This window comes from Peromyscus maniculatus, chromosome 6 (assembly GCF_049852395.1).
Source record: "Peromyscus maniculatus bairdii isolate BWxNUB_F1_BW_parent chromosome 6, HU_Pman_BW_mat_3.1, whole genome shotgun sequence".
Classification (NCBI taxonomy): domain Eukaryota; kingdom Metazoa; phylum Chordata; class Mammalia; order Rodentia; family Cricetidae; genus Peromyscus; species Peromyscus maniculatus.
Genome location: NC_134857.1, coordinates 75,766,020 through 75,794,011, shown reverse-complemented (window position 1 = coordinate 75,794,011; position 27,992 = coordinate 75,766,020). Strand labels below are relative to the sequence as shown.

Sequence of the window (27,992 nt, the reverse complement as noted above, 5' to 3'; positions counted from 1 at the left end):
CTGTTGCATCCCCTAGAACTGGAGTTAAAGATAGTTGTGAGCTGCCATGTGGTGCTGGGTCCTTTGGAAGAGCGGCCAGTGCTCTTAGCCCCTGAGCCCTCTTGCTAGCCCATCATCCCTCAAAATTTTTTTTTTTTAATTTTATGTGTATGAGTGTTTTACCTGCATGTATATCTGTTAACTATGTCTGTCCTTGGAACCTGCGGAGGTTAGGTGTCAGATTCCCTGGAACTGCAGTTAGGGTGGTTGTGAACCATCATGTAGCTGCTGGGAACTGACCCTGGTTTCTTTGCAAGAACAAGTGTTTTTTTTTTTAGTTTTTCAAGACAGGGTTTCTCTGTGTAGCTTTGCGCCTTTCCTGGAACTCTGCTCTGTAGACCAGGCTGGCCTCGAACTCACAGAGATCCTCCTGCCTCTGCCTCCCGAGTGCTGGGATTAAAGGCGTGCGCCGGCGGCCGCCGCCGCCGCCGCCGCGCAAACAAGTGTTCTTAATCTCAAAGTCATCGCTTCAGCCAGCCCCCTAATTTTTTTTTTTTTTTGAGAACTTCATATATCATTCCCACCCTTTCTTTTTTTCCTTCCCTCTAAACTCCCCTCTCCAAATTCATGGTCTCTGATTGTTGTTGTTGGTGTGTGTGTGTGTGTGTGTGTGTGTGTGTGTGTGTGTGTGTGTGTGTGTGTACATGTATATTATATATACCTACTGACTTCAGTTACTGTTGTTCCTTTATACATGTCTGGAGCTGATCACTTGGAACTGGACATCCTATTTGGGAGTTCATCCATGGAGAAAACTAATTTTTCTTGTCTCAGTAGCCATAACCACCTGTAGCTCTTTCTCTAGGGGTGGGACCTTAGGGAAATGTTGCTGTCCAAGTTCGCATATCACCTGTGTTGTCATTATCCTGATCTTGTTCAGGCAGCCATTTTTTGAGGTTTTATTGGTTAATTTTCCCTGCCATTCCTAGGGGATACTATATAGCAATAGATGTCCTGTGCCTCTGGCTCTTAAAATCTTTCTTCTCTCTTTCATGATATTCCTTGAACCTTGGGTGTAGGAATTGTGTGGTAGATGTGTTGGTTGGGCAGCCTGTAGCCCCTATTTTCTGTGTTTTGACCAGTTGTGGGTATCTGCTGCTGAAGGAAGCTTTATTGATGAAGGGTGAGAACGACACATATCAGACTGGGCCAGCACACAGCATGCCCACACTCACTGATTGATTGTGTTGCACGTATGCGTGCACTCATGCTGCGGCATTTATGCGGAGGTTGGAGGATAATCTGCGGGATTTTGGCTCTCCTTCCACCACGTAGGGTACAGGCGTTAGAACTCCAGTGGCGTCTGTTGAGGCACCTTGCTTCCTCTTTATCTTTTATTTTTATGTACTTATGTATGTGTGTGGCACTAGGAATTGAACACAAGACCTAGCAGTGTGTAGGGCGCACTACTGCTGCTTCCTTGTCGTTTGATTTTGAGACGAGGAATTATGTATGGTTAACGTTCCCCTGCCTTGGCTTCCCTAGTGCTGTGATGACAGATGTGCACCACTGTATCCAGCTCCTCCACTAACTTGTGTGTGTGCGTGTTCACATGAATGGGTTACTAGGTAGCCTTCATTCAGAGAGCATCCTTGGTGGTGTTCCACCTCCTTTTTTTTTAAAGATTTATTTTTTTAAATTTTTGCATTTGAGTTCTTGGCCTCCATGTATATCTGTGTACTATGTGCATGACGTGCCCACAGAGGTCAGAAGGTGGCATCAGAACCTCTTCAACTGGAGTCACACGTGGTTGTGAACCACCATGTATGTAGGTGCTGACAATCTTAACTCAGGTCCTCTGCAAGGGCAACTGTGCTCTTAACTGCTGAGGAACCCCCCCCCCCCAAGCCTTTAAAAAAATTTTTAACTTACTTTCTTTTTTTATTTTATGTGTGTTGGTGTTTTCCCATGGGTGTTGGGTCCCCTGGAACTGGAATTACAATTATGAGCTGCCATGTGGGTGCTGGGAATCGAACCCTGGTCCTCTAGAAGAGCAGTCAGTGCTCTTAACCACTGATCCATCTCTTCAGCCCCACCTTTATTTTTTTTTTAAGACAGGATCCCTCACTGCCCTTGGCCTGGTGCTTGTTGCCTTGGCAGTGAGCCCTAGAGAGCTGAGCCGACTCCCTCCACTGAAGTCTTTATAGACTGAACCGTCTCCCAAATTGAGTTTTTCTTTTTCTTGATGTGTGAAATCTTTTTTTTTTTTTTTTTTCCTTTTTGGTTTTTTGAGACAAGGTTTCTCTGTGTAGTTTTGGTGCCTGTCTTGGATCTCACTCTGTAGACCAGGCTGGCCTTGAACTCACAGATCCGCCTGTCTCTGCTTCCTGAGTGCTGGGATTAAAGGCGTTCGCCACCACTGCCCGGCTAATGTGTGAAATCTTAAGTTTGTCAATTTTTTTTTTTTTTTTTTGCCAAAGAGCATAAAATGCTGCCATTGATAGAAGCTACGCAGAGAAACCCTGTCTCGAAAAACCAAAAAAAAAAAAAAAAAAGATAGAATTACTATTTTACAAACTATTAGAATTAGAAGCACATTATCTCAGAATAAAAAATAAATCTTCAAACTATTAAGTTGAGTTATTTGAAATTTGTGCTTCAAGACAGAAGACAGTTTTTCTGTGTAGAACCTGTCCTAGAACTCACTCTGTAGACCAGGCTGGCTTCACAGAGATCTGCCTGCCCCTGCTGGGATCAAAGATATGAGCCACCACCACGAGGCTTTTTTTTTTAAATATGTAATTTATTTTTATTTTATGTGCATTGGTGTTTTGCCTGCAAGTATGTCTTTGTGAGGGTGTCAGAAGCCCTGGAATTGGAGTTACAGATGGGTGTGAGCTGCCATGTGGTTGCTGGGAATTGAACCTGGGTCCTCTGGAAGAGCAACCAATGCTCCTAACTGCTGAGTCATCTCTCCAGTCTTTCCTTGCTCTTCTTATCATATTACCCTGTTTTATTTTCTTAATAGCCTTCTCATAAGATGCTAGTGTATTTACTTATATGTGCATATTTACTGAGATATGGCACCCCTAACTCCCAGTTAAAAGGTAGTCCCCAGCAGAGGCATTCAGCACTCAGATGACGTCATACAGCATAGAAAGGACTTGATTAATGGATTTTTAAGTCTGACCCCAGTTCTCACTTTGAGAATAACTACTATAGAGGTTATAAACAATTGTGTTTAGTTTATAGATAAGGGAGATATATACTCCGTATATTAATTAGCTAGTCGAGAACATGAGCTTTGAATTGTTATAGTCGGTAGTTAACTTAATTGTTTGTTTTTGTTTTTCAAGATAAGGTTTCTCTATGTAGCCCTCACTGTCCTGGAACTCATTCTGTAGACCAGGGTGGTCTTGAACTCAGATCTACCTGCCTCTGCTGGGATCAAACTCAGATTTGCCTGCCTCTCCCTTGGAGTGCTGAAATCAAAGGCTTCATGTGCCACCACAGCCCGCTAAATGGGGAATTTAATTTACATTAAATGCTTTGTAGACTATTTGATTAACGGTGTGAACCACCACTGCCCAGCTTTTTTTGTTTTAAGTTTTGTTTGTTTTTATTTTATATTTCTGGGTGTTTTGTGTGTGCACAGTGTGGATACACTGTCATGGAGAGCATTGAATCTCCTGGAACTGGAGTCCTAGCCAGGCAATTCAGAGAAACCCTGTCTCAAAAAAAAAAAGAAACTTCTTGAACCTGGTTCCTTTGGAACCACTTCCCCAGCTCCCAGTAGTTAACTTCTTAATGCTTTTAAATGGGAATAACAGTAAAACTCACATTATAGTGAAATGGAGACCCCCATCCCCACCCCACCCCCACACACAGGGTTTTCTCTGTGTAGCCCTGGCTGTCCTGGAACTTGTACTGTAAACCAGGCTGGCCTTGAACTCAGAGATTTGCCTGCCTCTCTCTTGGAGTGCTGGAATCAAAGGCTTTGTGAGCCACCACAACCCGCTAAATGGAGAATTTAAATAATTTACATAAAATGCTTTGTAGACTATTTGACATTTAGAAAGCTTGATACATGATAAAATACTACATTTTATTTTTTAAATGTATTAGTTTTTGTGTTTAGTTTCTTTTCCTTTATTCATTTATTGGGGTATAAATGATAGAGTGTGTGTGTGTGTGTAGGTCAGAAGACGTGTTGTGGAAGTTGGTTTTCTCCTAGCATGTGAGTACTTTTACCCACTGAGCCATCTTGCTAATTCTTGGTTGTTGTTGTCACCCCACCCCACCCCTTTTTGGTTTTTGGTTTTTGACAGTCTCACTGTATAGCTGGCCCAAAGTCACTTAAATCAACCTGCCTTTGTCTCCCAAGTGCTGAAATTAAAGAAGGTGTTATGTAGCCCAGACTAGCCTTGAATTTATGTAGTGGAGGATGACCTTGAACTTCTGAGCTTCCTTCATTTTCCTAGTTCTAGGTTTACTGGTAAAAACTATCACACCAGTTTATTCATTTACTTTTTATTTTTTTGGCAGTATTGGGGGTTGGATCTAGGTCTTCATGTATGCTAGGCAAGTACTCTGCCATTGAACTACAGCCCCAAATCTCACACCTGGTTTGTAAATAATAAAAATAACTGTTCAAACCTGGTAGTAGGTAGCTAGAGCAGTTGAGAGTGCTTTCTGCTCTTGGAGAGGATCAGGTTTATTTCCCAGCACCCACATGTTAGCTCACAACCATCTGTAACTCCCGTTCCAGAGAGTTGCACAGGCAAACACACATATGCATAAACACAAATGAATAAACAAGGTTTCTCTGTGTAGTAGCTCTAGCTTTCCTGGAACTCACTCTGTAGACCAGGCTGGCCTCAAACTCACAGAGATCTGCCTGCCTCTGTCTCCCAGAGCTGGGATTAAAGTCATGCACCACCACCACCTGGCTGAGTAAATCTTTAGAAAACATGATCTGCGCATGGCGCCACATGTTGTAATTCCACATATGTAGAATGTTGGAAACAAGGGTTTTAAGGTTAGCCTGGGCAAGTAAAAACCTGATAGAGGAAAGTGAAGAGCACTGGGGACTCATTTGTGGAGCACTCTCACACAAATTATTACAGAATCACCTAGGTTATGAATATCTAGAACTAGGGATGTGGCTCACAGGCAGACTGCTCAGCATGTGTCATACCTAGGCTCAATCTCTAGAGTTGCAGAAAATAAAATAATTTATTTCTATCATCTTACGTTTCTTAGACTACAGTTTGTAGCACACGTGTGAACAAATAAATGTGCATAGAATATAGCAAAATAGTGACAGAAAGCATTGAAGATTCATGATCATACATTTCCCAAAATATGGTAATGTTGAGATTGCCATTTTTAAAATTAAAAAACATCTTTTGACCCTTATTTTATGTGTAAAGGTGTTTTGCCTACACGTGTGTCTGTGCATCATGTGTGAGCAGTGTTTATGGAGACCAAGAAAAGGTACCAGACCTCTAAGAACTGGAGTTACTGTGTGTGTGTGTGTGTGTGTGTGTGTGTGTGTGTGTGTGCGCGCGCGCGCGCTGTGTTTGAGTCAGAGTCTTAATGTAGTAGCCAAGGCTATCCTTAAGCTCTTTGATTTTTGTGTTGAGAAAGGGTCTCACAATGCAGCCTCCACTATCCTGGATCTCACTGTGTAGGCCAGGCTGGTCTTGAACTGATCTGCATCAGGGCTGAGATTACAGGTATATACTACCAAATCCCTGAAATTTTAAATGGATTTTACTGAAAACCTTTAGAATTCATAAAGCTGAAATTGATCTAGCAAGGCCCAGATATTTAATATATCATAAACGATCATATTCTTAGCCATCTAATAAAGACCTGAGTCTGTAAAAATATAACAGTAAACATGGACTATCATATCTAAATCACTAGCTGCTGGGACAGGTGTGGTGGCTTAGCAGTTAAGAGCACTTGCTGCTCTCTAGAGGACCCAGCATCCACATGGCCTCAGAACTCTCTGTAACTTCAGTTCTGGGAATCTGACACCCTCTTCTGGCCTTGGGCACCTTGCATGCACATGTAACACAAACATACATACATGCATACATACACACACATACATACATACATACACACATACATACAGGTAAAACACACATACACATAAAATAAAAATAATTAAAAACAGAACTACACTGAAGATCAGTCCTTAGCTGCTGCAGGCTTTGCATCTGACTCTGGTCTCTGCCTGGAGCACCTTTGTAGTTACTGTGTGTGCTGTACTTGGCTGCACTGGACTTCAGTATCTCTGTTACATTTCACCTTTCCAAGTTAGTGCTTCTCTCAGGCTCTCTCTTGTTTGGTCAGCACTTCAAAACTGCTGAGCTTTAAGTGGAGGTAGAAGAATTCAGGATCATTCCTGGCTTCATAGTGAGTTGGGCCAACCTATGCTATATGAGCCTGTGTCTCCAAAAAGAAAAGAAAAGAAGGCTGAATTTCCAATTTTCTCTTGGCTAATTTAGGAAAAGTTGTCCTAATCATGAGGTAATCCTTTTTTCTCCTTAGGTCCATATTTTGTGAGATGTGCCGGGGGTGCCGGAGTTAAGCCCAGGGCATTGTAAAGCTGGGCAGACTCTCTCATTGAGACACATGCCAAGCACTCTTGACTTACGGGTTGAAAAGGTGACCACAGTAGAGAGAAGTGAGAGTGGGCAGTGTCCCAGACTGGGTGGCACCGAGGCTAGGATTTGGGGTGAAAGTGAGATGTAGGTGTAGATGACATTAAAGTAAGGAAGAAGCTTGGTGTGGTGGCAGAGGCAGGTGGGGTTCTGAGTTTGAGGCCAGCTAGGGCTACTTGGTGAAGCTCTATTAAAAAAAAAAAATCAGGAAAGTAATGAAGCTTGGTGTGCCCCTGTAATTCCAGTACCAGGGGAGCCAAAGCAAGATCAGAGCCAGCCTAAGTTACATACCAAGTTACAGGCAGCCTGGGCTAGACAGTGGGTTAGTGGGAAAGATGTGAAGCTGTTCGGTGTTATACCAACGACACTTTTGTATTTCGTGAAGTCAGATGTTCCCCTGGCCTGTGTAGCTCAGCACTTGGGAATAGAGGCAGGAGGATCAGGAGTGGAAGGCTAGCCTTAATTATGTAGTTTAAGACCAGCCTGGGCTACATAGATCCTGTCTCAAATAAAAGGAGGAAAAAATACTGTGTTCTGATACTTAAAAGAGGATTACAAACTGCAGTATCTGAAACTGATATTAGTTTCTAAAAATAATAGTGAGTTCAAGGCCAGCCAGAGGTACATAGTGACATAAAGTGGAAGAAATGTTAGGAGGCCATTACATAATCTGACCAAGTTTGAATTAAAACAGAGGAGGAGAAACATCCTGGAAGTGTTTAGAAAGTAGAACTTGATAGGCTTGCAGTTGTGGCTGTAATTTAGAGGAACATTTGGAACATAAGTTCTCTGTATCTTTGGTGGCTGGGAATTTGGGAAGAACAGATAATGAGAGCAGATTTGAACTAGATGGCACTGGCGTCTGTAGGGTGCCTGAAAAGAATTGTGTACTGTTAGTTCATACTTCACTAGTCATGTACTAGATGCTGAACTTGAACTTTTACGTTTCCTGTCACATAATCTTGACAACTACTTTGGACAGAAAGAAACTGTTATTAGTATCCTATTGGTATTAATGAGGAGAGCAGTGTTTGGAAGGGTCATACAGCAGGACGAGAGGGGCTACCTGGTCTTTGGCTTAAGAGATAAGGGAATTTGTGTGGTTTTTTTTTTTTTTTATTTTATTTTCAAAAGATTTATTTTGAAAGACCCTAACCCTTCAGGCTTACACCCCCAAGCCCCAGGAAATGAGAAACTAAAAATCTAGTTCCAAGGGGCAAGCTGACTCAATCAGTATTCATCCACCCCTGTAACAATGTAACAGTGTAAAAAGATTTCTGTTAAGAGATGTGCTCAACTGTGACTGGGATAGTTGCAAGTGTTCCAGGAAGGACCACTGTGACCTTTGTGTAAACTCCGCTCCCGCCCTGATATCCCCCTTGAGGTTTCAGGAAGAATGTACATGTGGTCGTGACTGTACCCACTCTGTGATCAGACCATGATCTTGTGAAACGAAATTGTATGGGAATTGTAATCTTACGGCTTTTGTGGGTTTTTCCTTTAAAAGCACCCATGTGACTACAGTAAGAGGCAACTCTTGCTCTTTGGAGCAGAGTTTGCCCGACTGTACAGCCGCATCAATAAACACCTCTTGCTATTGCATCAACTGGACCGGAGTCTGGGTTCTTGGGGCGCCCACTTGAGACCCAAGATTTTGGGGTCTAACATGTTTAATTTTATGTGTATGAGTGTTTTGCCTACATGTATGTCTGTGTACTGCATGTGTGCTTAGTGCTCACAGAGGTCAGAATGGGACGTCAGATCCCCAAGAACTGGACTAAAACGTAGTGAGATTCTTGTGATATGTATAAGCTTTAAGAGTGCAGTTGAGGCGCCTTTAATCCCAGCACTTGGGAGGCAGAGGCAGGCGGATCTCTGTGAGTTCGAAGCCAGCCTGGTCTACAGAGCAAGATCTGGGACAGGCACCAAAAGTACACAGAGAAACCCTGTCTCAAAAAAAAAAAACAAAAAACAAAAAAACAAAACAAAAATTCGCCGGGCGGTGGTGGCGCACGCCTTTAATCCCAGCACTCGGGAGGCAGAGCCAGGCGGATCTCTGTGAGTTCGAGGCCAGCCTGGGCTACCAAGTGAGCTCCAGGAAAGGCGCAAAGCTACGCAGAGAAACCCTGTCTCGAAAAACCAAAAAAAAAAAAAAAAAAAAAAAAAGAGTGCAGTTGAGGGCTGGAGAGATGGCTCAGAGGTTAGGAGCACTGGCTATTCTTCCAGAGGTTCTGAGTTCAATTCCTGGCAACCACATGGTGCCTCACAGCCATCTAGAATGAGATCTGGTGCCCTCTTTTGGTATGAAGGCATACATGCAGACAGAGCACTGTATACATAATAAATAAACATTAAAAAAAAAAAGTGCAGTTGAGCCAGGCAGTGGTGGTGCACGCTTTTTTTTTTTTTTTTTTTTTGGTTTTTCGAGACAGGGTTTCTCTGTGTAGTTTCCCGAGAAGCAGAGCCAGGCAGATCTCTGTGAACTCGAGGCCAACCTGGTCTACAGAGTGATCCAGGATAGGCACCAAAACTACACAGAGAAACCCTGTCTCGAAAAAACAAAACAAAGAAAAAGAGTGCAGTTACCAGGTTAAAAAGGTGCTTAGAGGTTAATAAAAGTACTGGCTGCTCTTCCAGAGGACCTGGGTTCAATTCCTGTACCTATATTGGGGTTCACAACTGTCTAACACAGTTTCTTTGGCTTCTGAGGGCACCAGGCATGCACATGGTACACAGACATACAGGCAGGCAAAACACCCATACACATTAAAAAAAAAAAAAAAAGCCCACGAGTGTAGTTACCAAGGTGTTTGTAAGAGAATTGATGTATTCTAAGTCTACAATGGAAATGCTTTACGGATTATCTTTTCTATAGCAGCTGTTTTAGGGGTTCTGTTGCTGTGAAAAGACATCATTACCATGGCAACTCTTACCAATAAAACAATTAATTGGGGTGGCTCAGTTACAGTTTCAGAAGTTCAGTCCATTGTCATCATGGTGGGGAGCATGGCGAGTGCAGGCAGACGTGGTGCTGGAGGAGTAGCTGAGAGTCCACATCTTGCAGGCACCAGGAAGTCACTGACACTGGGTGGTACCTGAGCATAGGAAACCTAAAGCCCACAGTGACACACTTCCTCCAACAAGGCCACACCCACTCCAACAAAGCCACACCTCCTAATAGTGCCACTTGCTGTGAGATTATGGGGGCCAATTCCATTTAAAGTGCTACAGCAGGCATATTGTTTCTCTTTACTAATGTCATACTGGTAGTAATAGTACTCACTGAAGATGAGAAAAAGAGGAAAGGTAGCCCAGCGCTGGGAGGCAGAAGCAGGCAAATACCTGTTAGGCTAGCCAGGACTACATAGTGAGATTCTGCCTTAAAGAAAAAGAGAGGGCTGGAGAGATGACTCGGGTTAAGAGCACTGGCTGCTCTTCTAGAGGACCTGAGTTCAATTCCCAGCAACCACATGGTGGCTCACAACCATCTATAATCTGATCTGGTGCTCTCTTCTGGCATGTAGGCAGAACATTGTATTCATAATAAGTAAATAAATCTTAAAAAAAAAAAAGATGAGAAAAGATAAAATGTGTTTTTAGCACTGTGAGAAGTAGAGGGGTGATAAAGAAATTGTGTTTCCAAGTAATTTATACCTTAGCTAAAAACAGTGCTAACATGTAGAATGGTTCATGACATTAAATGGGAGAGAGCAGGGTTAGTACTTACCGGGTGTGGGATCCGCCTGTCTTTATCACTGGGGTGGGTCACAGGCGTGCCTAGCCATCTCTGACTTTTACATGGGTACTGTGAATTCAGACTCAGAATGTCATGCTTGTGTAGCAAGCACTATTACCCATAAGTCATCTCCCTAGTCCCTGGACTGCTGTTTTCTTTTGTTTTCATTCATTCATTCATTCATTCATTCATTTGTGTGTGTGTATGAGAGAGAGAAAGGGACAGATGGACAGACAGACATGTGTGGCGGTCAGAGAATGACTTGGTGGTTCTCTCCACCATGTGGGTCCCAGGAAGTGGACTCAGGTGCGCAGGCTTGGCAGCAAGTACCTTTACCCTATGAACCATCTCAATGGCCCTTGAACTAATGTCTTATAAAAGTTTAGACTACTTTGAATTTTAGGTTGGATATGGTTCCCCTTTTCAATGTATATTAAAATCAACTAAGGACTTAGGTTCTATAAATGTGACATGAGATTAGACTTGAAAGTGTCTGAAATTGTTTGCTAATTAGAGGATCCACAATATTCATTCATTCATTCATTCATTCATTATCAAGACAGGGTCTCTGTGTAGTTCTGGCTATCCTAGAACTCGCTATGTAAGTCATGCTGGCCTTGAACTTACAGAGATCCACTTGAATCTGTCTCCCAAGTACTAGGTCTAAAGGCATGTGCCAGCATACCCAGTTTATTTTTTTCTCATAAAAATCTTGCTAAGAAATATGAGAATAAGCTGGAGTGAGGGTGGTAGCACACGCCTTTAATCCCAGCACTTGGGAGGCAGAGCCAGGCAAATCTCTGTGAGTTCGAGATGGCCTGGGCTACCAAGTGAGTTCCAGGAAAGACGCCAAAGCTACACAGAGAAACCCCGTCCTGAAAAACCAAAAAAGAAAAAAAAAAAAAAATCAAAAAAACAAAGTAAAAAGAAAAAAAAAAAGAAATATGAGAATATACAGTGTAATTGATAGTATTTTATTCATTCAGCAAGTAAACAGTTAAATTTCTTAAATATTTGTTGGCATACTAACAACAAATTTAGGAAAAAAATTGCACTTTCTTGTTGCTCTATCTCTTTGTCTTTGTAAAGATACTTGTTTTTCCATTTATTAGTATTTCTCTATGGTCCCAGATTTCTTTCTGTTTAATTGCCTTTGACCATTTAAAAATTTACTACTACTACTACTACTAATTATTATTATTATTATTATTATTATTATTATTATTATTATTATTATTGGATGTGTATGGGTGTTTTGCCTGCATGTATGTCTGTGTACCATGTTTGTGTCTATAGAAGCCAAAATCAGATCCCCTAGGGTTGTGTGAGCTGCTACGTGGGTGCTGGAAATCTAATTCTGATCCTCTGGAAGAAGAACCAGTGCTCTTAACCAAGGAACCATCTCTCTAGCCCCCACTTAACCTTTTTTCTTTTTAAAAGTTTATTTATTTATTTACTGTGTTTGTGTAAGTGCCTGAATATGTATGTCCCATGTGTCTGCAGTATTCAAAGTGTGGCTGTAAGAGACCTCAGGTAGTCACAAGCAGTCGTGAACCTTGGTCTTCTAGAAGAGGAGCCATTGCTGCTGAGCCATCACTCAGTTTTGCCCCTGAACGTTTTTGACAGGTAGACATAAAATACTAATATTACCATGTTAAAAGTTACCCAGTCTTGCAGTGGCACACGCCTTTAATCCCAGCACTCGAGAGGCAGAGGCAGGTGGATCTCTGAGTTCGAGGCCAGCCTGGTCTACAGAGAGAGAGATCCAGGACAGGCACCAAAACTACACAGAGAAACCCTGTCTCAAAAAAAAAAAAAAAAAAAAAAGTTATCCAGTCTTTCTGCTACCAGGCTAACAGTTTTAATCAGTAGTCCAGTGGTTGGGAATGTAGCCAATTCGATTGTAGCCAATGTGCTTGCTTAGGGTGCTTCACAGAGCCCTGGATTTGATCCCCAGCACCTCATAAAACTGGGCAGGGTGGTAGACATCTGTAATCCCAGTATTAGGGAGGTAGAGAGGCAGGAGGTTCAGCTCAAGGTTATCCTTAAATACATAATAAATTGAGGCCAGCTTGGACCATATAAGACTCTATCTCAAACAAACAAAACCAATAACCCTCATTTTTCTGTTAACCCCTTTCTACATCTCCATAGTGATTAAAAAAAAATTAAAAAGGCTTGAGTGCTTAGCTTTAGAGTGTTGAGTGGTTAATGTGACAACAGTGACTTGGGATCTAGATTTATTTCTGCTGTGGCCTCCCTACCTTAGACAGGGTCTCAGCCCTGTTAACCTATGCTGCCAGAAGCCTTAGGGGGTGACTAACCAAGATAAATTAAGGCTACTTATTTTGTTTATTGTCTTTTTCCCTGTATTGGTCTTCTCATTTTCCTTCATTTGTCCATTTAAAAAATAGAAACTAAAGTATGGTGGCACACTCTGGAGGCTGAAATAGGACAATTCCAAATTCAAGGGACAGCCTGGGCAAATTTAGAGTCTGTCTCAAGATACAAAAAAGGGGGAAAAATTGAAAGGGCTAGGCTAGGTATAACTGGTAGATTGCTTACCTAGCAAGAACAAGACCCTGATACATGGATGTAGGAGAATGCCCTATAATTTTAGCATTTAGAGATCAGTGGTTCAAAGGACAGCCTGAGCTAATTTAGCAAGACCTCTGGCTCAAAAAGCATGATAGGGGCTGGAGAGGTGGCTCAGAGGTTAAGAGCACTGACTGCTCTTCCAGAGGTCCTGAGTTCAATTCCCAGCAACCACATGGTGGCTCACAACCATCTGTAATGAGATCTGGCGCCCTCTTCTGTATACATAACAAATAAATAAAATCTTAAAAAAAAAAAAAGCATGATAGACAAACAAACAAACAAAATAGATACAGAGAACTATTTAAAGACACATCTCTCTAAGTCCTGGCTACCCTTAGACCAGGCTGGCCTTGAACTCACAGAGATCTATTCACCTCTGCCTCCTGAGTGCTGGGATTAAAGGCATTCCCCACCACGCCTAGCTTTCTTCACTTTTTTTTTAAGGCAGGGTTTCTCTGTGTAACAGTCCTGGAACTCACTCTGTAGACCAGGCCGACCTTGAACTCAGAGATCCACCTGCCCCTACTCATCACTCTTAGTGTAGTATTTGACCCTGGAGCTATACCTCTAGTCCAGTTTGGAGGGCTTAAAGTTCTTGAGAGGAGGAAAGACAGGTGAAAAATAAATCAAACACAGCATATTAAGAAGTTACTTTTGAAGTTTGAAATTCAAGCTCATACCTGTAATCCAAGAGTTTAAATTTCAAATTTTAAAAACACTTTACTGTGTACCTTTACCCACGTTCTCCAGTTATTAATATTTTAGGAGTTTTGTTGTTTTGAGACAGGGTCCTATATGCCCCAGGATAACCTCACGCTTGCTATGTATCACAAGGCTGACCCTGCAATTTTAATCTTCCTGCCTTTGTTCACTCACTCCCCAGGACTGGGAAGCAGGAATGTGCCCCCACACCTGGCAGGGTGTTTGGCTTTTTGATTTGGAGATTGGGATTTTTGCTGTTGCTGGTCTGTCTCTGTTTTGTTTTGAACTGTTTAGTTGTCCAGTGTCGTTCAGGCTTCCACTGAGGGTGTCAGAATTCCTCTGGGTAATGAGATGGGGATTCGTCAAGTGTTTTAACAGAAGATAATTCTCCTTTTATTGGTTTCTACTTTGTTTATAAAATAGCATGTAAGCTTATGTCCCAAGAATGAGAGAGCTGGAGTACTGTAGAGGGTATCATGGATGGTATATTGTGAAATACTTCTTAGAGCAAATGAGAGAAGGTGCTGCTGAAGGTCATGAGGAGGAATTGTTAACACTAGGGTCCCAGTTGAGGAAGGAAACTTAGCTCATAGGACTTTAGTTCCTTTCTTGGTAGACTTTTTCTTAAGTAGAATCTAACAGGAGAATTAAAGGTGCAGCAAAACCTGGTAGCACATACCTGTAACACCGGTGTTTGGGAGGTGGAGTCAGGAGGATCAGGGGTTTGTGGCCAGCTTGGGCTATGCAAGACTACCTCAAAAACAGGAATGAACTCTGGAGGTAGAGGCAGGCAGATAGATCTCTAGAGTTTGAAGCCAGCCTGGTCTACCCACCAAATTCCAGGCCCATATAGTGAAACCTTGTGTCTTAGTCATTGATTTATTGCTGTGAAGAGACACAGTGAGCAAGGCAATTGGAAGCACTTGAAGGCTTGCTTGTAGTGTCAGAGGCTTGGTCCCTTATCATTGTGGCAGGGAGCTTGGTGTGAAAAAGCCTGATCCATGGGAGAGGAGGTGGTAGTGGGGGAGGGAGGGAGGGAGGGAGACTCACTCTGATTGGGCCACCCCCAAAGCCCACCCCCAGTGACACACTTCCTCCAACAAAGCCACACCTCCTAATCTTTTTTGTTTGTTTTTGTTTCTCCAGACAGAGTTTCTCTGTGTAGCCCTGGCTATCCTGGAACTCGCTCTGTAGCCCAGCCTGGCCTCAAACTCACAGAGATCCGCCTGCCTCTGCCTCCCAAGTGCTGGGATTAAAGGTGTGCACCACCTCCCCTCTTTTTTTTTTCCTTTTATTTTATTTTATAATACCATTCAGTTCTACATATCAGCCACAGGTTCCCCTGTTCTCCCCCCTCCCACCCCCTCCCCTTCCCCCCAGCCCACCCCTCATTCCCACCTCCTCCAGGGCAAAGCCTCCCCCGAGGACTGAGATCAACCTGGTAGACTCAGTCCAGGCAGGTCCAGTCCCCTCCTCTCAGACTGAGCCAAGCGTCCCTGCATAAGCTCCAGGTTTCAAACAGCTAACTCATGCACTGAGCACAGGACCGGGTCCCACTGCCTAGTTGCCTCCCAAACTGATCAAGCCAATCAACTGTCTCACCTATTAAGAGGGCCTGATCCAGCTGGGGGCCCCTAAGCCTTTGGTTCATAGTTCATGTGTTTCCATTCGTTTGGCTATTTTTTTTTTTCAATAATTGAGTAAAACCGAAATTTATTATAAGCCACAGTCGTCCTAGGAACCTCCATGCTATATATATAGCCTCCATGGTTCTATACCACCTCCCCTCTTAATCCTTCTAATTTTATCAAAGATTTCTATTCTCTGGTGACTAAGCATTCAAATATATGACCCTGTGGGGACCATTCTTATTCAGCCCACCAATACTTGGTCTCAAAAAAAGAAAAACAGAGAAACAGAAAAGAAAGGGATGGAGAGATGGTGCACGTGCATGCCTTCAGGCTAAACACAAAATAAAATTATTAAATCTAATTTTTAAAAAAAATTAGCAAAGAAAGGTACAGTAAAAGCATTCATTTAGACTAATCTAAATTTAGGTTTTTGTTGAATGCATGTTCTAGAACACTAAATTAGGTAGAGAAGGAAAAGAAAACGAGGAATTTGATAAGAGTAATTTAATGTATCAAATACTCTGGAATTAATCTAAAGTGAATTCTAAAGGAGGCTGAGGAGTTTGAAAACAAACTGATGTCTGATGAAGTTGTAGAACCAGTGTAGTGGGGGATAGGAGAGTATGCAAAGAGAAGGGGCTATGGGGAGTCCCGAAGTTACTGAATTGGAGATTGAGGAACTGGAGAAACATGGGTCATCTATGTGAATACTGGAATTGCCCCACATGTAACAGTGAATCTTAGGTAGGTTGAGCCTTGGAAAAGCTTACCCTTCATGTATATATGGAGTCAAATTATCCCCAGAACACTGTAACATAGAAAATTAAAGTAACTTCAGCCAGTAAACAAGAGGACTTGGACTTAGGTGCTATGTGAGTAGTGTTTGGATTGGTTGATCTAGGAATCTGTATATAACATACTATGAAACATTATTTACACAATTGATTTCTGATTAGAGTTCGGTGTTGCACTTTTATACTGGCCTTGATATTTTTGTAACAAACTGAGTTTTTTATTCAACCCTTTTTTGTTTGTTTTTTTTGGTTTTCACATAGTTGGAGAAACAATTTTATTTTGTCTTAGCATGTCTAAAGCCACTAAAGGATTTTTTTTTTTTTTTCCTATAGTGCCAAACATCTACAGAGTGAGGTGGTCTACTTGAAGAATACCATGAACATAAATTTAACCTCAAATGGTTAGGGTTTTAGTACATTTAATAAATTAATCCATTAGTTAATTGTTTATTATTCACTATTTCATTCATGTAATTAGTTCATATAAAAATGCTTAACTGGGGCTGGAGAGATGCTCAGAGTTTGGGAACACTGGCTGCTCTGATGCCCTCTCCTGGTCTCCATGGACACTGCATGCATATGATGAAACTGCATGCATATGATGTACATATAAGCAGGCAAAACACCCATAAGCTTAAAATAATGTAATAAAAGATTAGCTCTTTGAAATCAATAAATTTGGAACAATTTGCACTAAGTATAAAATAACTTTTTTTTATTGTCTTTCATCTCCAGCTACATATCCCCACCGTTTGAATCTCTTTTATCTTGCTAATGACGTCATACAGAATTGCAAAAGGAAAAATGCAATCATATTCCGTGAATCATTTGCTGATGTGCTTCCTGAAGCGGCTGCTCTGGTGAAGTAAGTAAAGCCTTACTGTGCTTTGGGATTTAAGAAGACTGAAAATTTTTCTTTTCTTTTTCCATTCATTTAGCAAGAACTTGAATAGTTGTGCATATTTCAAGATGCAAATAAAATATTTTATCCATGGCCAGTAGTGGCACATGGGGAGCAGAGTCAGGTGGATCTCTTGAATTTGAGGACATCAGGCTATACAATGAGACCTTATCTCAAAAAAGCAAAAAAAAAAGGGGGGGGGATTTCAATTCTTCATCTCTGTACTCATTTGTAGTTTTTTTTTTTTTTTCTTTTTTTCTTTTTTCTTTTTTGGTTTTTTGAGACAGGGTTTCTCCGTGTAGCTTTGCGCCTTTCCTGGAACTCACTTGGTAGCCCAGGCTGGCCTCGAACTCACAGAGATCCACCTGGCTCTGCCTCCCGAGTGCTGGGATTAAAGGCGTGCGCCACCACCGCTCGGCTTGTAGTTTAATTTTTAGTGTTCTCCAGCTTACAGACTTTTTTAAATAATGAAAGAATCTTGGCATGAAAATACGAGAAGAAATGGAAGTATAGTCTGTCTGTTCTAGTTAGGATCTCTGTGAGTTTGATGTCAGCCTGGTCTACAAAGTGAGTCCCAGGGCTACACAGAGAAACCCTGTCTCAAAAAACCAAACAAACAAACAAAAAAACTGCATGGCAGTTTTTTAATTTTACACTTTACTGTACATATACTTTGATAGATGTGCTAAAAAGTTATTGTTCTTTTTTGTCTTTTGATGGATATAGTAGGATGTTAGAATATTCTCTCATTCTTTTGTCCTTATTTTTTGTTTTGAGATCGTACCAGTTTGATCCCTCCTTTTTCTTTTCTTTTCTCTCCAAAATCCTTTGGATTTTTATTTTGTGGGTCTGTGTTACATTTTGTTTTTCTGAGACAGTCTCTTCACATGACCCTGACAGTCCTGGAACTCACTGTGTAGAACAGACTGGCCTTGATCAGAACTCCACCTGTCTCTGCCTCCCTGGTGCTAGGATTAAAGGCATACACTACCCTGCTTAGCCCATGTTTTTTTTTTTTTGTTTGTTTGTTTTTGTTTTTTTTTCGAGACAGGGTTTCTCAGTGTAGCTTTGGTGCATGTCCTGGATCTCGATCTGTAGACCAGGCTGGCCTTGAACTCACAGAGATCCACCTGGCTCTGCCTCCTGAGTGCTAGGATTAAAGGTGTGTGTCACCACCACCCGGCCCCATGTTTTGTTTTTAAAGGCATAGTCTTGCTATATATCCCAGGCTAGCCTTTAACTAGCATCCTGGTTGCTGATGTTACAGGCATATACTTCCATGATTGCTCATTGATTCTTCTTTTTGAGGGGTGGTACTTTTAAAATTTATTTATTTTTATTTTATATGTGTATTTTGCTTGCATATACGGCAGTGTGTGATCAGGCTGGAATCCTCTTCTTAGAACACATGTTGTAGTATGGAGTTGATTCACGCTTATTTTTCAATAAACCTTAAAAGGAAAAAAAAACAGTATTTCTGTCCTAGTGCAGTTATTCTGGGTTTTGTATTCTCTTTTGTTTTGGTGCTGAGGATGGAAGTCAGGGCCTTCTGTATGGGCTCTCGCTAAACCAGTGCTCTGCACTGTGCTTCATCCCAGTTCTTTGTTTTGATTTGTTAAAATTTTATTTATGTATATGAATATTACACATGCGCGCGCGCGCGCACACACACACACACACACACATATGCCTGGTGCTAGTGGAGTCCAGAAGAGGTCATCAGATCCTCTAGGACTGGAATTACAGACAGTTGTGAGCCCTGTGTGGGTGACAGGAACTGGGACAGGTCCTCTGCAAGAAGGAAGCACTTTGACCTTCTCAGCTGTCTCTCCAGCACCATTTCTTTTATTAGTACATTTACTAACTTGTGTATTGGGCACCTATGCCCCCGCATGCATGTGGAGGTCAGAGGACAACTTCCAGGAGTCAGTTCTCTTGTCCCACTATGTGGGTCCCAGGAATAGAGCTCAGGTCACCAGGCTTGGTGACAGTCGTCTTTACCCTGTGAGCCATCTTGCTCCCCTTGTTTTCTTTTTTAAGTGGAGTTCTCATTGTAGTCAACACGACCTCAAACTCATGATCCTTCTGCCTCAGCCTCCCTTTACCCCATCGTAACCTAATTGAATTTTGCTTTTTTGATCAAGCTTTTGAAAATTGTTTTTTAATTTCTTTGTCTTTTGTTTTCTTTTCTTTCTTTCTTTTTTTATTTTGGCGAGGGGCGGGGATTGTTTTGTTTTGAGTAGCCCTGTCAGTCCTGGAACTCACTATGTAGACCAGGCTGGCCTCGAACTCACAGAGAACCGCCTGCCTCTGCCTCCTAAGTGCTGGGATTAAAGGTTTGTGTTGTCAATGCCCAACTTAAGTTTCTTTTTATGCCAAACATAGTGGTCTATACTTTTAATCCCTGGATTTGGGAGGTAGAGGTGGCTCTCTGAGTGCAAGGCCAGCCTGGTCTACATACTGAGTTACAGGCCAGCCAGTGACACAGAGTGAGACCCTGTCTCAAAAAAACATCTTGCTCCTCATGTAAGTGTCTGTGTGAGTATATACTCCATGTGTGGGGTCATCCATGAAGGCCAGAAGAGGGTGTTGGATCCCTGGAGCTGTAGTTACAGGCAATTGTAAGCTGCCCAAGGTCGGTGCTGGAAACCCATCTTGGGGTTGGTGCAAGAGCAGTACACAGTCTTAACTGCTGTGCCATCTCTAGCCCCATGTTTTTATTCTGTTAGATTCAGCTTTTCCTTTTGAATGCCAAGTGTGTCAAGTGTTGACTAAATCTTTGTATTTCATGATCATCATAAGGAGGAAATTTTCCTTAGCAATAAACAATGTAGGAAAAAATATTTAAAAGTATGCACACGGCTAGAGAATTGGCTTAGTAAATAGTACTTGCTGGTCTTCCAAAAGACCAAGATTTGGTTACCAGCACCCACATGGTGACTCACAACGATCCGTAGCTCTAGTTCTATGATATCCAACACCCACTTCTGTCCTCCTTGGGCAGCAGGTACATATACATGCAGACAAATTACAGAAAGTAAAATAAATAAGTAGATCTTTTCTCAAAATAAAAAAAAAAAAATAGACAACACAAGAAGTTTTCTTGATAGTAAATTGTTGGTAACTATTCACAGATTTCGAGTTTGAGAGTAGGTCAGCTTTTTTGGGAGGGGAAGAGGGTTTTGTTTTTGTTTTTGTTTTTTTCGAGACAGGGTCTCTCTGTGTTGTTTTGGTGCCTGTCCTGGGATTAAAGTCATGCACCACCACTGCCTGGTTGTATTTTATATTTACTTGTCTTCCAGGGATCCATCTGTCTCTAAGTCAGTAGAGCGAATCTTTAAGATCTGGGAAGATAGAAATGTGTACCCAGAAGACATGATTGTGGCATTGAGAGAAGCATTAAGTAAGTTCCTTTTCTTTCCTGAAAGAATTTAAAGTCAATCTTTACAATTCTGTCTGTATCCATAGCTCTAGTCCTGTTGTATAATACTAAAGGGGTGAAGGGATCTGGCCTGATTTGTTTAAAATTAAATACATGAAAATATGAATAACTGGACTCAGTAGAATTGATTGGGATGGGTAGTTTGATCTTTGTCTCTGCTGATTAAAAACATCAAACATGTTAGGTGATGATAGTCATCTGGTTATTTTCATGTATTTGCTTTCCTTAAGTCTTTAAAACTGTTCATTAGCTGTGTTTAATAAATACTGCTCTGTCTTCTTACTGTTGGGGAAATTTTGGGCATGGTTTCACATTTTTAAGTTGTTTGGTGGTGAGCATGCTTGTATATTCTCCAAGCTCCATTTGGCTTAGATTTGCAGTAATATCATATCCATTCTTTTTTTTTTTTTTTTTTTTTTGTGTGTGTGTGTGTGTGTGTGTGTGTGTTTTAAGTAAACTAGTTTTTACATATAAGATTTATGTAATTAAATCGGCAAATAGAAGTTGATGATAATTATTGCTATGATCATCATTTCACTAGAAATTTGCTTTAAAAGAACACCTTCTAAGAAGCTGTTGAATCCTTCACATGAGTTTGTGTTCTGTTTGAAAGGAACTGTTATTTTTAGCCTCTGCTTTATTCTTTCTCAGAACTGGAGGTTTCATTACTCGTAGAAATTACATTTATTTAATAGCTTCTTAGATTTGGTGGGTGTTTTCTGGTTTTGTTTTTATAAAAATAAAATAAAAGAAATGAAAGAAACTACACAGTCTTGGATTGCCTTTTTTCATGCTCCAACTTTGGCACTGAAGTGGACAGACAGAACAACTCCCCATAATGCCAGACTGCCAAAACTGCAATGTTTTCCAGGTACCTCTTTCAAAACTCAGAAGCAGCTGAAAGAAAATCTGAACAAACCGAGTAAGCAGTGGAAGAAATCACAAAGTAAGGAACAAAATCTCAACTAATATAAAATTACCTCCTCCTTTTGGAGCAGAAGAAAATGTAGACCGTTTGACAGCGTACCTGGCATAAACCATGGGCAAGCCTGTGTTCCCAGGCCTGGGAGGTTCCCAGTGACTTAGACTTATCAAGCCAGCATGAAGTTACTTCTTTTAAAAACTACTTTTAAACAGAGGAAATGCAGAAAAAGGGTTTTAATTGAGCGAAGATCCAAGAGTAGTTGGGGGATTGAAAGAAGAAAAAAAAAAAAAGCTTTCTAGTACCCAGGCTAATTTCCACATTCAGAGATGTGCGAAGTTAGAGGCGACTGTTATTATACCACAGAGCTGAAGAGGAGACTAGGCATTAAGAAGCATTTCTTTGGGAGCCATGAAAGCCTGCAGATTTGGGGATACATTCTACCAGATTAGACATGGGCCTCCAATTTTGGCCAGAAACTCATTCTCTATCTGGAGCTCCTGTTGTGTTTGTCCTATTTACCCAGCATGATATCGAGGGAGTGGAATGCTGCATGTTATAGACTGTTGTGGGCAAATGAGGAATATCGAGAGACTGGAAGGTTTGGAGGGGACAAGGTGAAGGACAGTGGAGATTTGGGAGGTGAAACGAGAGTTGGGATGTTTTCCTCCATCAAGCATATGATACTCATCGCGGTTAAGGGAGTCCTGGCATCCTTTTGTCATACATTGCATGCTTAGGAACAACGGGAGCCATCAGTTTGGCCAGAGTTCAATTGCAGTGATAATGCATTTAGACCTTTTGTTGCTATGAACTAAGTCAGCTGAAAAAAAAGTCCAAACTTAACCAGATGGGAGTTGATAAATAATTTTCTTCAGCTGGTGCTCAGGATTGATTGGATGTCTTTTTCCTGGACACTCTTTCATTGAGATATTGAGATTTTTCTTATACTTGATGAGACAGGAGAAGGAGGTGCTTCATGTACCTACCTCCGTGTCTCCAAATCATTAATTCTGGGACTTAACAATTCTGTTGGAGGTAAGTGGGTTAGACTTATCTAAATAGTTTATTTTTCTATTGGCCATATTTAGGAGTATTTAAATTTCATAGTCAATTGTTTTATTGCAGTATTATACTATGATTTATGTGTGCATGGCCTGCTGTATGTTTGCAGAGTACACCCTTAACTCTACTCAGATTTTTTCCTGGATTTGGTCAAGTCTTTGTGCTTAATGAAAAGCACAAAGAATGAAAAATCATTCTTAATAATGATTTTTTTTTTTATTTCATTCAACAGCATCCACAAATCCAAAAGCTGCTCTCAAATCTAAGATAGTTGCTGAGTTTCGGGTAAGTTACAGAATTTGTTAAGTATACCAAAAATCATTTATTCCCCTTTGAAGCCACATTTCCTTGTCATCCTTTCTTCTGCTCACATGCACATGGGGAATCCGAATAGGATGAGATTACCTAGAGTTCTGTTTCTCTCGTGGAAACACAACCTTCTAAAACATCTGTTGCCAGTTAAGCTCTGTGTGTAGTGGATGTTACCAGGGAGCCTTCTTTTTTAATTTAGTGCTACTAAATTAAAATTTTCTTAGAACATCACAAGACTAAACATCTAATTAAATTTAAGGAGGGTGGGAGGGGCTGTTGTTTTGGTGCTAACCTGTATCCAGGAATTAACTTGAATAATTAGGGACTGGGGAGATGGTCACCAAGCCTGCTAACCTGAGAGATTCCTGGAGGCCCCACGATGAAAGCAGAGAGCTGACTTCTGAAAGAGTTATCCTGTGACCCCTGCACATGCACCATGCACCTGTGTGCCTACAAATATGTGCTGATTATAAAATAAATTAGAAGTTAAAAACATTTTTAATTTCAATCAAAGGGTTTTGTGTTATAACTTGGTGGTTGTGATTGTGAAGGCTAATCCTAGCAGTCAGGAGGCAGGGACAAATTTGAGGCCAGCCTGGTCTGTGAAGCAAGGGCTACATAGTAAGACTTCAGAAACCTTAAAAGTAAGTTGTAAACTAAGTGTGTAGCTAAGAATATAGTTTTGACATGAGAATTGAAGATTAATTTCTATTGCTCTGAGGAAAATTAAAAAAAATTTTTTTTCCTCTTAGGACTTTGATAGTCATTAGTCTTCTATATCTAGGGAGAGAATGTTTGATCTTCTCTGATGAAAATTGACTGTGGTCTGTGTTCAGTCTCAGGCCCTCATTGAAGAGTTGTTGACATACAAACGCTCAGAAGATCAGATAGAACTGAAGGAGAAACAGTTGTCAACGATGAGAGTGGATGTTTGCAGCACCGAAACTCTCAAGTGTTTAAAAGGTAACAAACGCATCCTTCTCAATAAAACAGCTCCAAGGGGCCAAGGGGGTGGTGGTGCACACCTTTGGTCCCAGCACTAGGATGACAGAGGCAGTTGAATCTTTGTGAGTTCAAGGCCAGCCTGGTCTACAGAGTGGGTTCCAGGACAGCCAGAGTTAAACAGATAAACTCTGTCTTGTAACAAACCAAAAAAAATGGGTTGGGGATTTAGCTCAGTGGTAGAAGGCCCTGGGTTCAATCCTCAGCTACAAAGGAGGAAAAAAGATACACACACACATACACATTATATATATCTCAAAGGTTTTTTTTTTTTTTTTTTTCTGTTTAAAGAGAAGGGGGGAAGAGTCCCCACCCTCTTCAGGTAAAACAGTTTTCAGAAGCAATTATGTTCCATGAGGTAGCAGTTTGATTTGTATAAACCTCATAAGTAAATAAATTCCCCTTAGGGGGTAGGTTTTCTGAGGTCTTTTTTGGGGGTGGTTAAGATTTATTTATTTTACTTTATATGTGTCACTATTTTGCCAGAATATCTGTATGTGCAATCATCACATCTGTGCCTGGTGCCTACAGAGAGGCCAAAGGACATTGGGTTCCCTGGGCTGGAGTTAAGGGTGGTTGTAAGCCACCATGTAAATGCTAGAAACAGAACCCAGGACCCTCTCAAGAGCAGCAAATGCTCTTAAACCCTGAACCATCTCTCCAGCCCTGTTTTTTCATTTTGGAGGCAGGGAGTTACTTGTTTGTTAAGGGATTCCACTGTGTGTACCAGGCTAGTCTTGAACTCAAAAAGATCCCACCTCCGCCTCCCATGTACCACCACACCTACTTTGTATATCAGTTCTTACTCTTTTCACTTTCTTGCTATAGTGAGTTAGATATAAACAATTTTGCTTCCCCTTTGTGGTTAATTGATTTGATTTTTATTTTAGTAAGGTTATTCTATTGTCTTGTAAAGTCTAGTTAATTCCTCTCCTTTTTTATATTATGAGTTGTATATAATAATACTCATAATTTATTAGAAGATAAGCCTCCTACAGTCAGAAATTATCTTTTACTTGACTCTTTCTGTACTCTAATGCTTGAACAAATACACATAATATGAATTTGATACATATCTTTGAAATAATGATGAGCTATTCATTTTTATGTCTATTTAGCTCCTGTACTGTGCTTTATTTTTATTTAATTATTTATAGAATAACAATATTTTACTAGAACATAAGTTTTTGTTGTTGTTGTTGTTTGTCTGGTTTTTGGTGTTTCTGTGTAGACCAGGCTGGCCTTGAACTTACTCTGTAGACCAGGCTGGCCTTGAACTCATAGAGATCTGCCTGCCTCTGTCTCCGCCTCTAGAGTGCCAGGATTAAAGTCGTAAAACATAAGATTTATAGAAGTTTCCAGATAAGCCACACAAAATAGTCATAAACTCCACATCCCCACACCCCACCCCAAGAGGAAAATCTACACTTGATAACCAAGTCATAATGATTGTGAGGGCTGTGGTATTTGATTAATGTTCCCATTTTGGTTCTAACAATCAAGCTTGTTCACCTACACTGTCTACATAAAGTTAGACTTGGCTAGAGAACATATTCTAAAGAACTAGTTAGCCAGGTGGTGGTGGCGCATGCCTATAATCCCAGCACTCGGGAGGCAGAGCCAGACAGATCTCTGTGAGTTCAAGGCCAGCTTGGGCTAAGGAGTGAGCTCCAGGACAGGCACCAAAACTATACAGAGAAACCTTGTCTTGAAAACAAAACAAAAAAAGAACTGGGTAGCTGTGTTTAACCATTGCAACTAGGGCTATAAAGAGGGGGAAGGGAAGTAGACCATTTAGACAAATTAGAGCAAGATCAGCAGTACCCCTGTAGATAATCAACCCTACTATCTGCCTTCCACAGTGCTTTGTACTTGAACGATGATGGGGGAAAAGAATAAAAGCAGGACATGCTCTTTTTAAACAGTTTACAGCAACTCAGATGGTGTTTCTAGCCTCTGCACATGTAACAGTGACATGAATTTGGTAATAGGCATTAGTCACCAAAGATGAAGATGCCTGGGCTTTTATTCTGTAATGTTTCTAAGGGTGTATCCATTGAATATGAGCAAAAAGTCTTGGCAGAACAGTGATAATACACTTGCTGATCAGAGTGACTTGAATATTACCCGTTGAATTCAGCCCTGTCCACTGCACCGTACTTTAACTTGAACATGGGCCATCTATATAATTCCAGTCCTGTAAAGCTCTGTCCTACCCTCGAGACAGCTGAGGCCTCTGGAAGAGATTAGTAGCTTGCTCAGGTCGCATAGCTGATGAAAGGCAAAGACAGGATGAATGCCCGTGTCCACAGCTCTACTCCAGCAAGCCCTGGGAAGGAATCATCCTGATTTACGGACGCCTCTCCGAGAAGAGTGCAGACTGTTGTAGGAGGTGACTTGACGTCTCAGCACCTTAGTGAGGCCTTCTGCACTGCAGAAAGTAGATACACGTGAAAAGGATGGAGCTTCATTCCGATATCCTTGAGGAGGACTGTGGCTAAATCGAGTAACCAGTGGGGCCAGAGAGATGGGTCAGTGGTTAAGAGCATTTGCTGTCTTTCCAGAGAACTTGGATTCAGTTCCCAGCACTCATGCTGGGTGACTCACCACCATTGGCCTCTGATTCCAGTTCCAGGGCATCCAAGGGCACGCATGTGGAACATATACATGTAAATAGTTGCCCATACACATAAAATTTAAAAATAAATGTTTGGTTGGTTAGTTGATTTTTCGAGACAAAGTCTCTCTGTGAAACAATCCTGGCTATCCTGGATCTCGCTCTGTAGCCCAGGCTGGCCTCGGACTCAGAGATCCACCTGCCTCTGCCTCTCGAGTGCTGGGATTAAAGGCGTGCACCACCACCGCCCGGCTAAGATTAATGTTTTTACTTTTCTAATTTTGAAATAAATACTTTCTCCATTTTTTTAGACAAAACAGGGGGAAAGAAGTTCTCCAAAGAATTTGAAGAAGCAAGTTCAAAGCTGGAGGAGTTTGTGAATGGGTTAGATAAACAGGTGAAAAATGGGCCCTCACTAACAGAAGCACTAGAAAATGCTGGAATTTTCTATGAAGCTCAGTACAAGGAAGTGAAAGTGGTGGCAAATGTAAGTAATTGCAGCTGCTTCTGTTAAGTGCTTCCTGTGGGTCAGACACTGGTCACACAGGGCGACCCGACACCAGACACAGACGAGGAAGGAGTCACTCCTGAAGAGTTAGTGTCCTTGTCCAAGACAGGGTAGCTGGTGAGAAGTGGTGCTGGTTACATTAAGACATGGGTCCCTCAGACACTGACACTCACGAACGTCCTAACCATTGTGTGTTAGTATTTCTTTTTCTTCCCCCTTTTCCGTGCGCGTGCGTGCGTGCGTGCGTGCGTGCGTGCGTGCGTGCGTGCGTGCGTGCGTGCGTGTGACTCATTCATGTGAATGACTAGAGATATTTTTGTAATTTTTAACGTGGAAGTGGTCAAGGAAGCAAAGATTTGATAATTCAGGGTGCTGGAGTGAAATGGATTTCTTGCGGGGGTGGGGAGGTGATCCCTCCACCTAAAAGTCATGCATATTCACAAAGACAGAATACGTAAACATATGGAAGTTTGGGGACTTTATTCCCATAGGGGATAGACCTTTAGAAAAGCCTGCAATCATTTCCTAGAATGTTTTAATTAAAAGTCTCAGTTTCAACTAAGAAGTGATTTCCTCCAACCTCTAGACAGGCCTGGGTTACCATAGTAACTCATCTTAACAGTCCCTCTGCTTTTGATTGTTTGTTTATCATGCCTTGATGTTCCTTTTTCCTCTTTTTTCTTTTTCTTTTTTAGAAGATCACAGTATTATAGAGTGAACTAAGACTAGAAATATATGTGGCTAACACACCTATGACTCTGAACTTGGACTGTAATAGTATTGGGGCCGTGAGATGACTTAGGGCATGAAGGCCTTTGCTGCCAGCTCCGATAACCTGCATTCGGTCCCTGGGCATGATAGGAGCAAACCAGCTTTCCCACGGGTTTTCCTCAGACCTCTCTGTGTCTGCTGTAGTGCGCACTCCCGTGAGCCCACTCCCAAAGTCAGTGTAGTCTATACAGCACTTAATGAAATACATAGCTATTGTTAGAGAAATACACTGTAAGTTATATATATGCATTTATACATACACACATGTATATATGCAGAGGGAGGAAGCAGGGGGAGAATGGTGTGTGTGTGTGAGAGAGAGAGAGAGAGAGAGA

The 27,992-nt window shown here is 41.5% G+C and overlaps 1 protein-coding gene and 1 long non-coding RNA gene across 7 annotated transcripts in view; both read left to right on the top strand.

Annotated features, from left to right (window-relative positions):
• Rprd2 (regulation of nuclear pre-mRNA domain containing 2) overlaps nucleotides 1–27,992 on the top strand; it is a 57,078-nt gene that overhangs the window by 10,651 nt on the left and 18,435 nt on the right. For 3 of the 6 annotated variants that reach the window (XM_006982556.4, XM_076574576.1, XM_042279520.2), the window contains exons 2-7: nucleotides 16,853–16,982; nucleotides 20,321–20,421; nucleotides 21,332–21,406; nucleotides 22,680–22,732; nucleotides 23,596–23,722; nucleotides 26,690–26,865. In XM_006982556.4, the coding sequence (XP_006982618.1) occupies nucleotides 16,853–16,982; nucleotides 20,321–20,421; nucleotides 21,332–21,406; nucleotides 22,680–22,732; nucleotides 23,596–23,722; nucleotides 26,690–26,865 (662 nt within the window). The remainder of the gene's footprint in view (nucleotides 1–16,852; nucleotides 16,983–20,320; nucleotides 20,422–21,331; nucleotides 21,407–22,679; nucleotides 22,733–23,595; nucleotides 23,723–26,689; nucleotides 26,866–27,992) is intronic. The other 3 variants (XM_076574577.1, XM_016001111.3, XM_016001112.3) reach the window with 1 other exon arrangement.
• On the top strand, nucleotides 8,347–9,020 carry LOC143273913 (uncharacterized). Its single transcript, XR_013052222.1, has 2 exons — nucleotides 8,347–8,487; nucleotides 8,836–9,020. It is a non-coding gene; the product is annotated as an uncharacterized LOC143273913 (long non-coding RNA).